The following is a 17495-nucleotide window of genomic DNA, read 5'->3' as shown; positions in this document are numbered from 1 at the left end:
GGTCGACAGCTTTTAAAGTGGCGATGCAAAAATTGTTAAAATAAGAACCTCTCAATGTTGTTTCAATATATACGATCAATTTCTAAAATATTAACACCCACCAGAAAAAAAAATAAATAAATAAAAATGCTCTTAAATTACACGGAGTTAAATTAAAGAATTATTTCGTAATGTCAAGAGCGCTCGCGAGCAGCCGCACGATTTGTCAGATCGTGTCACGTGCCGGTGCGAATTTCGAGCAGCAATAATTTCCGTAATTCACAACTAACGTTTAACAGCATTCGCCCGCGCCAGCGGACGACGTAATCAAATTAATGATCGGGCAACAATTCACCGCTAAACTTCAACGCGCGCGGCGTCGACATTTACGCGGAATACGGACAGTAATATAACGCAACGTAAGTTTGATTGATAGCCCCGGGACTCTCGACTCGATCGAGATGACGTTCATCCCGGAAGAATCTCGACGACGTTGATTGAAGTTATCGGAGAGCTTTCTTCTCCGAACGGCGCGCGAACATTTGAGAAAACATTTCAACATTGTACGAAAGAGTTTCAAAGTGCGTTCTCCGGACAATGGGCGAAGTCTCTTCGTCTGCTGACAGGGAGAAAAAAAAGTTGGAAGAATAGAAAAGTGCCAATAAAAGAAAAAAGCAACGTTGAACGCGAGTTGAAATTAAAACGAACGGTGACCTCGTTGGCATTAAGTTCTTTAAATTAATTACGTCTTCCAACCGGTAATCTTATAACAGGCGATAACCCACGTTTACCCAGTCCGGTATCGCGATCCCTTTCAGGCGATCTCTTTCGAATCGCACGGTGCGATAAAAAGGAGTAAAGTCGAAAACTAATGCGAATACAATGATGTCCAATAGTGATTATAAAGAAGTTTCTTTCCACTTCTGAAAGATTAAATGGAGTTGGATTACCTTCCAGAGAAAACCGCGTTCTCACTAATTCGCGAGTATCAGAATCGTAAATTAAGGTTTAATTGCCAATATCTTTTCTAATATAAATACCTGACGCCGCAGAAGAAAGATAAGACGCTTCCGCCAATTTCGGAGAATACTCACCTGGAAAAAAATAAAAAAAAATGTAACGTTAGAAAGTTTGATCGAATCGACGAATCTTATAGATGTAGAAAAATTTTCTATTGTTATATAATTTCTTCCTTAGAAGCTGTCCATTTATAATCTTACAACATATTCTAACCTTTCAAAATTTTTATATCACAAATGAATAATAAAACTATAAATAATCATTTATGATTAATAGTAATTTTTAAATAAAATTTCATGTAAACTGTTTAACGTGAGGTTTTAAATTCTAAATGTCGGAGGCGTCTGTTGTTGAAGGTTGATCGTTAAAATTTTTGAAATATAACAAGCGATCCAGAGGACACGTGGAAAGAAACTATCGCAAGTAAACCGGAGGAGTGTTCTCGAGCATCGCGAGTTGGCACATCGCGAGATAGCTCTGGTACTTTTAGGCTTCGAGTGCAGCCGATGCAGTCGCTAAAGTCTCGGAAAGAGAAGGAAACTTTCGATTAGGAGAAAAGATGCCGCGTCAAGTTTGCCAGCGCAGCGATTCGGGTATCCTCGAGAATATCAACGTATTGCCTTTTATCAGCGATCTTGGCGAGAACGATCCGCCGCGATAGCGAACCAAGTACTCCGTATGTTTTCGAGTCGTAGTGAACGTTTAATTGTGCGGTTATTTTTTATGTAACATTTTATACATAAAAAATTTATCGAAAAATTCATAGAGATACCTACGACAATAATAAGAAATGCTTTATATTTTCCGGGAGTAAATAAGAAAATGTAGAGATACCAAAGAGAAGAAAAGAGTGCTTGTCTCGCTTGCAGAAACGATCAGAATCTCAAAACACAATAGAAAAGAGACGAAAGGAATCTTTGCAATCGATCGCAGATTGTTTATCTCGAAGCGCAGTCTTGTTCTGCAACCTTGTTACTTTTTTGAAGTTCCCTTTTTCCTTTAAAGCGCGGAAACGTTACGTGCTGTTGCAGGGACAAACGAGTTAGGTTATGCCAGAGTTATGCATCGCGCATAAAAATTCGCATACATGGAGACGAAATAGTCAGCATTCGTAGTTAGTATTCAGAGGTCCAGAGGCTCTTTTCTAGTTTCTCTCTTTTTGCACCGTGAAAAATAAAAATGCGCGACTAAAGCACGAAAATGTTTCTCAGTCCATTCGAATTTTATTGTCGAGTTGAAAAAAAAAAAAGAAAAAAAAACTTTCTTGTTCTTGAGAATCCATCTAACCAATTCTTGTTCTGTGTCTGTTTTAGGTAAAAACTCGGAGTGGCCAACGTACATTCGTCGCCGATATTATATAGAATACACGAACCGCAGTCGGTTCGTCGGGTTTACCTCGGGAGTGTCGTTTAATTTAATAAATGGGCAAACAAAGTTTGAGCAATTTTTTTGAACGAGAGCGCCATACAACGTTGCGCGACAGATTTTAATAAGTAAATTAGCCCACGCGCGATTGTAGCTTATTTTATTCGCGATTTTATTCGCGACGAGTCTCCCGTGCACGGAAAAAGGCTCGACATCCCGGAGAACCTGAGAAAAAGAGATCTCGAAGAAGCCTTCTACCTCGGCGGAGCAGGCACAGGGTAAGGATAATTTTTTATTTAATATTCGGCATATAACATTTTTTACAACGCGTTGAATCGTGTAGAGGTGAGAAAGAGAGAGAGAGAGAGAAAGTCGGGTAGCCGGGGGGAAGAAGTAAGGGGGGAGCGCTGGCATACGTGCCGCGCGCTAGCAATATTCCCCCACTACTCCCACTCTCGCTCTGTCCTTCTCCAGCGGTCGACCATGTTGCACGTACGCAGGAGCCGCTGCGTACGTATCACAAGAATCACGTGCAATTGGCGGGCTAGGACACCTAATCTGGCGTGATTCACCTTCTCCGACTAATTCTGCATACGCGGAGAGCACCGGTGGCTATATCTTTTTGCTATAAAGTGAGTTATAATCTCGTCTATGCGTACATTGCGTCTCGTGGTCGAAAACGAAGCGTCGATAAGTACAGTCGGGCTCGGGGGAGGAAGAGAGTGTCGATCGACAAGTTCGCGATATATTCGGGAGACATTCGTTCGTGAAGTATAATTACTTGTAACTTAATATTTTGAGACTGCTGACAGAGTATCACTTTTTCTGTTTTAAGTGGAAATTCAGAGAACGGCTAAAAGACTCTCATTGAAAGAACATCAGGCTTAACATCCTCTTTAAGAGTGCCCGATCATCTTATTAACAATTTCGCCGCTGCACATCAGTGAAAAAGAAACGGAAAAAGTGCCGAACGCCGAAACTGTAACGAATACGAACCGCAGCCGGTTCGTCGGTCGCTCGGGAGTTCCGCATAGTAATCGGACGTGATTTTTCTCATATAGAATTTTTTTAACGGGAGTGTCGTGGACTATCGCGCGAAGGTGTTTAAGAAATAACTAATTTTTGCAATGGTAATTAATCGGGCGCGTTCGCGAGTGTCCAGTGCGCGGAAGGATGACTCGACACTGCCACCTGAGAGGAGGAGCAGGCCCGGGACGGGCATCCTGCATCGGCGGAGCAACTTTTAGGTAATTATAAATTTTTCTTATAAAATCTGTATTAAAAAAAAAAGTTATACCTTTTTATTAACTTTATTAACTGATAAACCAGCTCGTCTACATTAATATTTTTCATTTTATGTTACAGTCACCGGCAGAACTCTACACCTCCGCTGAAGTTCATGCAGACTGGTGAGTCGTAATGTTTTTCTCTTTTTGTAGTTTATTATTGGAATCTGTTAGAAAACAACACATGTTCCGCGCGCGTATGCTTTATTCTGTTAAATAATAAATTTCGGGAGGGAAAATTATACTTTATATACGAAAAAATATTTTTAAAAAATTTCGTGTTTTCGATACTTGGCGTAAAATTTTTTTATTCGCATACGTAATATCGTGTCGTAATAAATATCATCGAAATAAAATCGTAATGAATTTATTCTTCCAATAAAAAATAATTTAAACAAAAAAGTAATAATTATTATTTCTTACAAATTAATAACAATTAATCTGACGTATACTCACACGGTACGAAGTGAGCCAATCAAGAGAATGAGAATCAGCGTCGCGAAAAAAAACGGCATTAATAAATTCTATTCGACATAACACGGTTTTTTAAAGATAAGAAAGGAATAAATAAGGCGACAGCACGCGACTAAACGCCCGTTGCAAGTGCTTTCTGTACGATCACAGTTTTCGCTTTCGACTGAATTATCTAAGATCTTCCAGTTCACCTTTGTTGTCGAGGTACTCCCTGTAACTTCGCGAACTCGATTTCTCAAAGAGCCACGATCAACAACTCCCGCAATCCCCAAGAGTATTTTCCGAACGCGGAGATCTCATCGAACTTCCGCCATTTCACGCTGAGCGGAGGATTATCATTGAACATTTCGTTACACCATCTTCCTGAAAATAACCGCGTTTTTAATAAACTCCTAATACGACCACCAACATTTATAACCAAATCGCATATTTTCGCACAAAAGAGGTGCACAGAAGAACGCACCGAAATAACTCGTTACCTTCTAAAATGTTTAATTATTAATTCCCACCCCAAAACGATTAAATTCTCCTGATTTCCCCCGAGAGATATCACGTTCAAATGAATAGAACGAGATATATTATTGCAGAGAAAAATAGATTAGGGATCCCGGGATCGGTCTTGTGCTTTACTGCCGTACGAATGACACGAAACTGAGCGCCGTGTCGACATGCGAGGACACGCGAGTATTTTTTACAATCCCGCGGGATAGGCCGGCGGATTTGGTCGCGGCCGGTCGTGAAAAATTTCGCGTGCATGCGGGCAACTAGAGAGGATACCTTCGTCGCCAGAAGTTGAGGAGTTGTCCTCAGGTTCGGGCGACGACCCTGGGGATCGTCGGCCGAGTCTCGAGTCCAGTCTGCCGTATTCGCTGCTGGCACTTCCTCCGCCGCTTCCTCCTCCTCCTCCTCCTCGGTGGTCTTCGCGTTGACGTGCCGTTCCTTTCTCAGGGGACACCGATCGGGACTCCTTGGACTTGGCGGCACTGTGCGTGCCGCCACGTCGTCCTTCTCGCGCCTCGAGTCCGGGCAATCGTTTGCTGAAGTCAGTTGGCATCGCTGGTCGCTTTCTGGGAGTACGTTCACGTTTACGTCACGGTTTTCCAACCAAAAGAGAATTTTATTTCGTATCTATTCTTTTCACGCAAGATTCGACGCGCGGGAGTCGACTTGATCCGAGGAAACTCGACATAATGCTAGGCGCGAGAACAAACGTATCTCGTTAATTAATAAAATCACTCGTCTACGACCGGCCTTTGTTTCCATTACTTTATGACGCGATACGTAGAAATGTATGTAAGCTGAGCAAACTATTGGCTCGACAGTGATAATCGCGAGATTGAATAACTCGTTCAATCGCATTCAGATCAAACAGGAGAAACAAATATAAATGAAGTTGATTCAATAAATGCGAACGGTACCATCGCAGTATATTGAAAATCGAGATATTACGTCTACGTTGTTGATTTTATCCGATGGTACCACGTTGAAGCTAATCTCGGGTATATAAAACGGAAGTGAGCGGACCAAGCTGCATTGAGCTTCACAGAGTGATGCATGTGATCTATCAATTTCCTCGGATGACAACGTCAAGCCGTTCTAATGGATCGATATATCCAACACGAGCATCGCAAAATTGTTTTTTTTCTTTTTTTTTACGCGAAAATATAATTTAACGTTATTGTTTCGCGAAAAATACAAATGTAACTTTCAGCTTATCACGGTTTCGTTAATTAATCTCACGCTGCAAATTGATGTTTTATATTTAAATATACAAAAAAAAAATTTGTACATTTCTATACAAAGCGTTTAATCGTCAAAATTTTAATACAGATTTAAAATTGCAATTTTTATATGTCATTTTTACACAACAAAATCTCGCAAAGTGCGAGAAAAATTAAAACGATAGAAATTTAGACGGTCAATTTTACGAATCGATAAACGAACTGTCCATTCCAAAGGACTCTGTCCACTCAAAAGAATTACGGGTCTTCTAGTTTTTTTTTTTTTTTTTTTTTTTTTAATCTGTTTGAGCGCGAATTGTCGAGACGACGGAGATATACCGATGCTCGATCTGTCCCCGAAGAATAGTAAGGGTAATGAACTAATGTCATTCGCGCACCGGATGTAAACGTACTCCCTGAAGTCGTTCGAACGGTCGGTAGAAGTTGATTTTTCCGAGTCTTTGGGCTCGCCGGTGGTGTTTCCGGTTGGCGGTGCTCGCTTTCCGGCGATGGTCCCTGAATGATGATGGTGGTGTTGGTGTTGGTGGTAGTCTCTGGTTCCTTCGTGGCTGGCATCACGGACATTTGCCAGGTCAGCGTTGGCAGCAGTCTTTGCCTCCTTGGCGGGTGATGGCGGCGGAGACGTTGGTGGCGATGGTGATGGACTTCCTGCACGAGCAGAGTAACACACTGCTGCCTTCCGCAGGGTCTCCCTGCACAGCTCGGAAAACATACTGTCTCCCCCATGGCCGGGGCCCCACCGGACCGGCCCGCTTCTACCTTCTTTCGCTCGCTCTTCGTCGTTTTCTTCTCGTTGTTCGCAAAACAGTCACGAGTCCCGCTCACTATTCATGGCTATCTCTTCTGATATTTTTCGATATCGTCAACAGCGGCGATCTCATCACGACAGATATTACATTGCGTCTATTAAACGCGAAACCGACTAATCCGGGATCCGATTCGGGGATGGAAAGAGCTCGCTTAAGCGAGCATCTAGGGAGTGATCGACAAGATTACACCGAGATCAGGCTAGGCGGTATTTGCGTCGTAGAAGTTGGCTTGCGTTTCGTCAGTGCTTGGCGATATTATAAAATTGACACCGAAGTAGAAAACTTCTACAGAAAATTCTCCGACGAGTCGTATTCCCTTTCAAACATTTTATCAGTTCCTCAGAAAATGTAAAAATTAAAAATGCCTCGGTAAATTTCTCATAAAATTTACAAAGAAATTAATTAATAATATGCAATATCAAAAGTCGGCGAGAGAAAGAAATTTACGTCTCCGTGAAATGTCGCATGGTTGTGGCACAAACGTCTCGACGTGAGGGCATAAAGATCGGGGGAAACTCGCAGGTGGGCATCGTAGAGCACAATACGCGCAGCGACGACAGATGACACGGACGCATAACGCAAGAATGCACATGTTCATTAGCGTGGGGGTGTGCGTAGCGTCGGTCGTAACCCATAGCAAAAATGTCTGGCTGATTGCCAGGCGGCCGTCCGGCAAAATTTACTACCCCGGTCGAGGCAGCGCGAAATGTCTTGCTGGATTCCGTGACGCTCGCGTTCGAGGGGGGCCAGAAACCCGGCGGAGCGCGCCGCAGCAATATCGATTTACATTACGTTAAAATTACGCCGCATGCTGTTAATTTAGCTCTCGCCGCGTGGGCATGCGAGGTATTTCCACCGCAAACGCGAGCATGAATACGCGGGGCCCCGTTATACGATTTGTGTGTCGCCCGTATTCCATTCCCGTCTCCCACGTTGGATAACGAAAATTATCAAGACAGGTTTAACGACTCCGCTCGCGCGTTGAACCGGCCGGGGGAAGGGGGGGAGGTCCTGTTAACAACGTTCGATTAATAACTAATGATTGCAGCGATATCTAATAATTAAGCCGTGCCAAATCGAGGGTAAGAAGCCATTATACGGATTAGATACGCGGATCCGAGTTAATATAAATTATTACTATCTGCAAGGTATTAATTACGAGCCGAGTCAATCGAGAAAAAGATCGTCGATAAGAAGTATTCGCCGGGGATAAATTGCATTTCGTGATTCTCAAAATATTATATATTTCTACATTAGAGAATTGCATTCCCACGCTGGATCGGATTGCGGATCGATAACGAGACCAGTTAATTTGCATCGAGAGAAGAAGCTCGTCACGTCGCGATAAGTATAATCCTGATTGATATTCGATTTTATTGCCGGTAACGGGATGATTTTATTGTAAAGTTGAACGTCGACGACGCGTTGCAAAATCGCGCTATTACAGACCCGTATCGCGAGCGCATAATTCTATTTTTCAATTATTATTCTATTATCCGGGATTCGATTACGCGGGCGCGTTAACGATGATCGTAAGTGCGGAATCGTTCATATCTCTCGCGTTATCGGCGCGAATGCCGCGCATTTAAACGTAGATAAACAGGGCGCACGGGTGGCTGTGAGCTTTCAGGCGGAAATCCGACGCTATCTAGATGCGATAAGTCTGAAATTCCGTGTGCGATTTCGCGAGAGAATGATTTGGAAACTTTCGGAGAGAGGCACTTTTCTATTTTTCTCCCTCCCCCCTCCCTCCCTCTGTACAGGAAAAATGGTTCGCATTCCCGGTCGAAGGGCCCTATGATTTATCGCTGCACGCGACGTGCAACGCGCAAAAACTCTTTCGGTATGCGCGCACTTAGCCATGCACATTATTCCGTCAAACGTCCGCTGTACCATCGCCAGCCACACGTCGACCATTAGGAAGAAAACAGAATTGATGGGAATTCCCGAACACGGCGATTCTCAGTCGCGCTAAAGAGTACTACATCGCGTTCGTTGAAACTATAGAAAAAAAAAGAAAAAAAAGACTGACAATGGGTATCCTTCCGCCGTTTATCATCCGCGTTTTAAACTGCGAGTTCGCGAGATAACGCGAAAACGATATTCCCCAAGTGACTCGCGCTTAATACTACACGTGTAAATGGTTTCATTAAAAAAGAATCCGGCGCGAACGTTCTCCGGATCGAAACTTTAGATTCTGAGTCCGGCGATCAAGGATCTGTGATCAGGCTTCATTTATATTTAAGCGGCAAGTTAACTTCGGCTACAAGATTATCGAAGATATATCGAAGATTACGTTGGCGAATTTCGATGCGAATCCCACGAGATTACGCCGGAATATTAAGTATCTTTCCCCGCGATACCCGATCGTGCGAAGTAGCGACGTGAGAGAACCGGAAGTCGGCGCGGCCGTGTTATGCAAAAGCATGCATTTTCATTCGCATGAGGCTAAGCGATCTACGATCGTGCGTGAAAGCAATCGCCGACGGCTGGTCGGCCTTGCCCATCGGTGAACGAATCATTGAGCTTCTGTCAAAGTCAGACGCGCGTGGGAACAATGGCGTGTCATTCTCCCAGCGGTACACGTGTGGACATCTCCATTTTCATCTCCATACGTATATGTAACAACGTGTCCACAATATCTATAATCGTTTCATTTTTTATATAAGCAAGAAAACTGTAGAAAAAAATTATAATAATAAAAGTCCAGCTAAGTCATTTACTTTGAATAACAGTGAAAATATAGAACAGAATCGCGTGCGAAATTGCGGTCGAAGGAATTTAAGAGAAGATATCTCCCCGGCAAGCGACGTGAATAAAAAGATCTTTGCGAGACACGATACGTTTGACAGAAATAAACGAGCGTCTTCGAAGTAATAATAATGAACGTCGGTAAGTTATTGCTGGCGAGATACCGCGGGTCATCTTAATTGAATGCCGTTTATTATTTTCGACCCGCCTCTCGCGAGACTCGGCCGCTTTAATTTCGGTACTTAGACCGAACGTATCTAAAGGATAAATGGCGAGGCGTGTGTGACACGGCCGAAATTCATTATGTTAATTGCTGTCCTCGAGGCAAGGGGAATATGAGCCGAGAATTGAATAATGAAACAAAGGCAGCGGAATTAATTTTCGTAGACGATTGAATGTGGCTCTCGTGCTGAACTACAGATTGCCGGTAATGGAGAAATTAGAATAATTAAATTCGCCTTATTATTAATTATATGCGTTTGATCGATGTTAAACTTGTGCCGATAAAGAGCAGCTCGAACTAAAATGATAAATTTCCTCCTGTATTCCAAGCAGAAATATATATAAATATCATCTACCGTGATTTAATATTAATACTAATATTAGTAAATTGATTTAAAAGTACAGCGTTACTTTTTCTTCGCAAAAGCTATCTCCTTTATCTTTAAATTTATGGAACATCGCGCTTTAATGAGAGAAAAGTATACCCTTTCCGATATTAAGTTATAATTATTTTTACGACAAACTTTTTCTGTAATCAAAATCGGAGTATTAATTAACTTCTCATCGAATTATTCCGCAAGAAAAGTTTTGATGCAAAAAAACTATTTTTTTATTTTTTTTATCTTTTAATGACATGACATTTCGAGCTCCGGGTTGTCAAAACTTAATTTTGAATAAGCATTTCGGGCAGCTTACCGTCGGGAGGGCCGGTAAAAATTGATCCCGACGGCTTAACTCGAACTTTGATTACGAACTCTATTTGGAACGTTCCGGATATTTCGTCGTTTTCGGGAAAATTGTGCCTGCCAAGACCCGCCGCGTTCCAGTCGCCAGCTATATAAACTGTACGGAATAGAAAACAAAAAGTTTCCTGGAAAGAACGACGCCGCGGTGCCGGTGGAGGGACATGATTTTGTTACCACTTCCGTGCCACTTTGCAGCATTTCGCTAGCAATCGGGCCAGCTATCTTAAAGATACGGTATCCTCGAAAAGAGGCGAGACCGAATAAAAATTACTTGACGGGAGTTCACAAAATTATTCGATAACGTTAATTAAACGTAATGCGTTTCATATGAATCAAGTGTCTTGAACAAATAATACGTGACGAAGCGTAAATGCGCCGATGAGGATAAGGCCAAAGTGCAATCACGGATTAATTTCGAAATTAACCAATCTGCCATCGAGATCGCCAATTTAGTTCCTGATTAAAATTATGTTGATGCTCGAAATTACGTCGATACTGGGCGGTAATCCAGGTGGGATCGCAGTGACCACGTGATCAAGACGTTTGTGACATTCCATCTGTCCACGTGCGACATATTGCAGAATATTATCTCACAAAGATCCCGCGCGACGATTTAGTAGCTCTCTAGTTTTTCACGCACGTCTATTCGCCGTAAAACTGTCTCTCGACAAAACGACCGCAAATCTTGTAAACGGTCTTCAATTATCTTCGGTTAAATTAAACGTATCAGACGACTAATTAGACTACTGTACTTCCGCTGTATTGCGCCGCTACGAAAACATTTTCGAATTCTATGCGAAAATTTAACAAAGCGATCTCGAAATGCATGATGCAATAATTACGTGTCTACAATTTTGTAAATTATATACCTCCTTTGAAGTGTTCTACGTTTCTCGGCACTTAGTTAATGAAATAACATCTACCAAGATTTCGCGAGGGAAAAAAATCAAACGCAAATGAGCTGCGTAATTGAAATTGCAGAAATATACGACTAATAAAAAAAAATAATAAATAATTGAAACTGCAGTTACGCAAATAAAATAATCCGTCGAGCGCTCTTCTCATCTGCCAAGGTCAGTTTTAATAATCAGTCCATGCAACAGTTACTTTAAAAAAAAAAAAAAAAAGAAAGAAAAAAGAAAAAAAAGAATAGTACAATGAAACGCCTTTACCACACCCGGTTTCTCTCTCGGCTTTATCGAGCTATTAGATCCGACCAGCGGAAACAAACAAGTAACAACGAAAACCGTCGGCGGCGAGAAACAGACGTGATCAATCTCATCCGCATTAAAACGAGCCAACCGCAGCGAACCGCAGAGTAGGAGTAGATCAGGACGAAAGAGCGGAGGAAGCTTTTGCGACTCGGAAAAAAAAAGCACGGTAAAGCACCTCGTTGCGAACGCGCGAATCCCGCGATCACCTCGTGGCGCGCCGACGTGTCATCGCGAACCCGAGCCCGAGGTAGATGGTCCCGAATCACCTGCGTACCGGATGGTCTCCAGGCGAGAACTGAGCCTGCGAGATCGCCGAGAGGGAGAGAGAACGGCGCGGAGGTGCTACGTCGAGGCGACCCCCGTCTGGAGGGTGGCGCACGCGGAGAGGGTCGCACCGACTCCCACGAAGGTCCGACGTGCGCCGATCGGTTAGTACGTGCGTAGTACATCGCTGCGAGGATCCTGGAGGGCAGGAAAGAGCCAGAGAGATGGCGGAGGACACGGGAATGGAGGAAGGGTAGATGACGGGAAGGACCGAGGGGGTGAACACTCGGTTAGTAAGCGCGCACTGCACGTACCGCGGGAAAAAAATAGGCGAGATGAAGGAAAGAAAGACGAGAGAGGAAGCTGGAACAGCAGCCGTGAGATAAGCTTGGGAGGAATCACAGATACAGAGAAAGCGAAGGAGAAGTGGAAATACCGGCCGTCCTCCACCGCCGGCTAGTGGCGCTGCTGTTGCATCGATCAGCCGTCGCCGCCACCACCTGCAACCCTCTCCCGAAATGGTCAACCCTCGATCTCGTAGAGCGGCGCGCGTTCAGCACATCCGTTTAGCTCGCGCCGCCTAACTCCATCGTGATCTTCAACCTCCACCTCTATTTCGCGTCGTAGGAACTTCCCCTCGCCCATCATCCCCCCCCTCGCCACGTCTCTTGCTCGCCACCGATCGACCGATGGACTTGATTTATTATTTTGCCCATTTGAGTTTTCGCCCCATCAGCAGGGGCACTTTTGCGTGAACTGGCGTTTTGTATCGCGCCAACAACGGTGATCGCGATTCGACGGAGAACTGACCTCGATTAGAAAGCTTGACAGTTAAAGCCTTAATATTTCGCCGATAGACCGTGAATGTTACTCGCAGAGATCGCGTTAGATATTTTCAGACTTATATCTTTAGATAAGTCGAATGTTAGTTGGAGATAGAAAACTGTGACGTAAGATATTACAAAACATTGAGGAACAGACGAACAGATTTTTGCGGAGGGCCGATCCTCAAGGGTACCGCAAGTGAAGATTTAGGGTAGAAAACGGCTGGCAATTCTCATAGTCTATCTGCCTTTCTCTCGTCTCGCGACAGAGGTCCTCGAGGATCGATAACCTTGAAGACGTCGTACCAACGTGCTTCCAGGGCTCCTGTACGAATCCCCTGACGGATTATGGCGATACGAAGTAACACGATGCGGGAATACAGAAACGTCGTTCTTTTAGGGAATTGTCCGACGGTGAAATCATATTATTTCTTCCCTCAAGTTAACTCGCCGCGATGAAAATCCAGATCGTAGCTCTCGGTATTGCGATACAATATCTAAACGAGACTACCGTACGTAGTCTCATAAAAAATACAAGATTACGAGCTGACCTTTTTTTTTTATAATATATAAACGAAAACTCGGTAAGAAAAATTAATGGTTTATAAAATCACATTGATTTTTAAATCTTTAAACGTCTTAAAGCACCGCAACGTTCGCCGCGTCGCGGAAATATCGTCGCGATACGTAGAATTTTCAGAGCATTACCGACAGACCCGCAGAACCTTGAAGAAGCGATACATTTTCGAAACGTCGTCCCACTTTGGAAATTTCGCAAACCGCGTAATCGGTTCGGGTCTCATCGTGTTTGCAGCTTTCTCAAATCGCGCCCTTTCGAAACTTTATCGCAGACGACAGTTTCCGAACGTCGTCACGCCCGAATTTACATTGTTGACGTGGCGCGGTGGTTCCGCATACGTGTCCAAACCGAAATTCCGGGCGTGTCTGGGGAAATGGGAAGACGGCCAATTCGAGAAACCAGACTAATCAGAATCCCTTGCCGCGTGAGAGCCGGCGTATCCATGTTTCCGCGCAAGAAACATTCTGGCGGTGTAACGCGGCGCGTCCACCGTCATCCGTCGCGCTTCTCTCTCGTTTTGTCACTCGAAGGACTCTCCCTCGGGTAGCCCCTGCTATGCGATTTTGCTCTCGATCGTACCTCCGGAAAATTGCATCCCGACATCGGAGCTAATCCGCTGACGATCACCGCCCGGGGTAATTAGTTCTAAACGCTCGTATAAACTGAACACATTCAATACTAAATATTTCGCAACTAGAGCGATAATATTGGATTAAACGCGAAATAATTATGGCAATATGATTTACAAAGATAATACGTTATTAACGAGGCTGTAAACGATGTCGCTTTAACACACGCTTAAATAGTTCAATATACAATATATATTCTATAAAAGAAAGGAACTTACAGCGTGTTTGATAATTTTCTGAGAAAAGTGTCCTATTTTCAAAAGGAAGATGTAAGAATCGTTGAATCAATTCCGCAGCGTCCTTGCGGTTGGAAATATTTAATTGGAAAAGTTTTTCCCTGCTCACGAAGAGAAAGAACCGCGGAAGTTTGCAGCTACGCGCGATACAATCATCAATCGTTGGCGAATTAGTCTCGAAGAAGCACTCGTGGCGCCGAGCCTTATCGCAGCACCATAATTACCGAGCCGGAGACGAGCACTCGAGAGCGGAGTAAGTTATTTATCGGGAGATTAATTTCAACGCCAAGAAATGTCCATCGGTTAAGGGGGGAGAGGGGGAAATGCGATTTCTCTCGAATCACTCGTTGTCGTAACGAGAGAGCCCGGGATGGGAAAGCGGGAAAACAAGGAGCACTCCGCGGCACTTAAGGTGCTCTCGCGTCGCTCTCGTCCCACTTTGCAATCGCAGCCTAGCTTTATCGGCGATTACGCTCAGCCCGGTCGCCAATGAGTTGCAACGAGGCCGTTACGTACATATGAGAAACGTTGATTCTCCCCGCGATAAAAAAATTTTCTGTCCCGAGAAAACCATTATTGATAAGATCGCCCCGTTGCCTTGCCGCGCGCTCATCTCGCCTCTCGCTTTGATCTTCAATATTGCATTTTCCAGCCGCGCGCAAAAGCCACCCTTGGCGGCTAAACGAATTAAAAACACACATTTCCCTTTCTGCCAGTTTCGCTAAATGCATTGGTCACCCCGCTTAAAATCACATTCTTCCGCTAAATGGAAATCAATCGAACGGCGTCCACTCTCCGCGTTCATCCTACGTTGCCCCCGCGCCGTCGCGTCACTCAGCTCGTTAATTTTCGTCATATCGAACTTCCGCAGGAGCGATTCTCCCTCGTGTCTCGCTGCGTCTCGCATATAGAGTTCCTCACACTGTCGATTTCACGAGTTGTACGAATCGGTTAATATCGGATTCTCGGCCAATAATAGCCACTTCGCTCGCGTATTCGAATGAGATTAGAATTTTATCGATTCTCGGGCGTCAAAGTGACGAGGGTACGGAATAAAATATCGATCCGTCTGCATCATTTTTAACCAAACTACAATTTTAATATCTCATATTTAATATCCTATTGAGTCATCCGATTCGTATCAGATTCCTTGATTTTTTTTTTTTTTTTTTGCCTTGATGAGTGTGGACCCGCTGTCCTCGATAAAATAATACTTTCAAAAAAGTTCGGCGGCTGATCTCCTTCAGCTTGAATCATACATGCTGAAGAATCTAAGAATCTTTGTCAGGGTTTTATTTCTATCGGGATTCTAAAAGTTACACTCGAGATCGACGGATCGAATTGCGCACGCGGAGTTGATTCTTCGAGTCGAGAAAATTTTATCCTCGTATATTTTTCAGTCTCGAGAGTAATGCTTGATGCGAGAATACGGTAAGGTAGACAATTCCCGACTACCGTTTCGTCTCTTCGATAGACACCGATCACGTCACGGCTAAAGATCCTTTAAGTTTTAAACCAAAATACCGAGATAAACCGTGGTGACGTTTTTTTTTTATTTTTTTGTTTTTTTTTTCCACCGTCGTTTCGTGTTTCGCCGACTAATTGACATCTCCCGTGACGTGAGCGGCGGGAAAGGATGAAGAGTGATGCAAGGGGAAGTAGATCGGAGGGAAATGGCCAAATAGGAATTGCCCGGATGCTGCCGCCGTCGCGCTGAAGTAGAACGAACATTCTCCCCGACTGCGTAAATAATAAATAATTCCTCGCGCCAGCTGCGGCGACGCGATATACAAGCTCATCCGCGGAGAGATTCCTTTTCATAAGGCGATTTGGAAGATAGACTGTATTTGCCTATTCGCCAGATATCAAAACTATGGCGCGCTTAGGTCGGCCGATCCGAGATTTAACTCGCAATCCGACGAATGGGTCTGCCGGAATAATATCGCGAAGTCGTGCAGCTTCTTTTCGTTGATTATTCCCGAGCGCTCGTTCATTTTTCAACCTGCGCAAAATAATTTCAACGCGAGACTCCGTAAAACCCACAATTATGCCCGTGGAAAAAGAATCGTTAATCAAAATTGAAAGTCGCTTTTGATGAAAGCTTGAACAAACTTCGGGGCCACGGTCGTTTGCGAACTCGGCGATCATCTCCGCGAAGCAGAGCAACACACCACCGTGTATTCGCCACACGCGTGAGAAATTATTCAAAAACTTGTGCTAGAACAAGCGCACGCAGATACGAAAATCGGTAATACTTTTTCATGTGAGATGCTCGAAAGATAATTTGTATTTGATATCGAAACAGAAATAAATGCAGCCTGCATCACATCGTTCAACATGAATTTCGTACAATAAGATCTTAGTGAAAATATTCACATTACAAATTCAAAGCAGTTTGCAAGAGAAAAAAAAAATACAAAGATATTTGTAGCACGTTCTCTCAAATGGAAATACATTGCAAATCCGTTGTATCAATAATCGCGTCGTCGAGAAAAAAAATTTTAGATTCCCACTTCCGATCGTACAAGACTTCGGTCAACGTTTTAATCGTCGAAAGTGGAATGCAAGATACATCCTCTCGCAAATTTCCGTCCGCGAGTGGCATTAACGATCGACAGTATTGCTCGTTGCCGCAATCCTTTTAGCAAGATTTATATCGAGTGCATCGAAAGTCCTGGGCATTTTTATTCAATCAAGATAAGACTGCGTAGCTTCCTTTGTTTCGCCATTGCGGTTGGTTTTAATGGACCACCTCGACGAACGTTTTCGAGCCACAAAAGGGGAACGAAATATTTCGGTATCAAAGGCCTGCTGTATTATTCGCGTGTATTTTGGAACTATTAATATTAGAAATCAATTAAGATTTTTTTTTTTCTTTTTAGTAAATTTAATTTGTATAAGTTAAAAATGCCAACAAAAAGCAACGTTATTAATTATCTGTCTCTTTCTTTCTCCACAATTACGCTTTATATTTCTTTGTCTTACTTGAATAATATGCGGTAACTTTTTCGATTGAATTTTCGTTTCGTTCTTATAATAAACGGGGCTACAATGGTGACCCACTGGCAGTGTCGACAAGCATAACGGACGTAAATTTAGTAGAAAACAGAGCGAGAACTCGATTATAATGGCCGCAAATTGTTCCGAGCTCCGAGGAAACATCCGTGCCGTTATTTGTATGAAATTTAATTTTTGCTTTTAATTACGAGACGTTTTTCTAGATTCGGAGAAATATTTGATACTTCAGCGGAATGCAATTTTAATAATGTTCGATCGTAGGAACTATCGAAAAACCGAGGTGTATTTTCAACGATAAAAAATATAAAAAAAATCCCCTCGTATAAAAAGATTTTT

General features: G+C 43.4%; 1 protein-coding gene across 27 annotated transcripts in view; it reads right to left on the bottom strand.

Moving 5' to 3' along the window:
- Positions 1 to 17495, bottom strand: part of LOC139105990 (ensconsin) — a 132057-nt gene that overhangs the window by 31752 nt on the left and 82810 nt on the right. For 4 of the 27 annotated variants that reach the window (XM_070662412.1, XM_070662413.1, XM_070662402.1 and 1 more), the window contains exon 2: positions 1020 to 1073. The exons of 14 other annotated variants lie outside the window; for them this stretch is intronic. In XM_070662412.1, the coding sequence (XP_070518513.1) occupies positions 1020 to 1073 (54 nt within the window). Of the gene's footprint in view, positions 1 to 1019; positions 1074 to 4901; positions 5192 to 6243; positions 11504 to 17495 lie in introns of those variants that run through there. 9 more of the 27 variants (XM_070662400.1, XM_070662409.1, XM_070662399.1 and 6 more) reach the window with 5 other exon arrangements.

This window comes from Cardiocondyla obscurior, linkage group LG10 (assembly GCF_019399895.1).
Source record: "Cardiocondyla obscurior isolate alpha-2009 linkage group LG10, Cobs3.1, whole genome shotgun sequence".
Classification (NCBI taxonomy): domain Eukaryota; kingdom Metazoa; phylum Arthropoda; class Insecta; order Hymenoptera; family Formicidae; genus Cardiocondyla; species Cardiocondyla obscurior.
The sequence above is the reverse complement of the archived record's forward strand: the minus strand, read 5'-3'. Positions and strand labels throughout refer to the sequence as shown.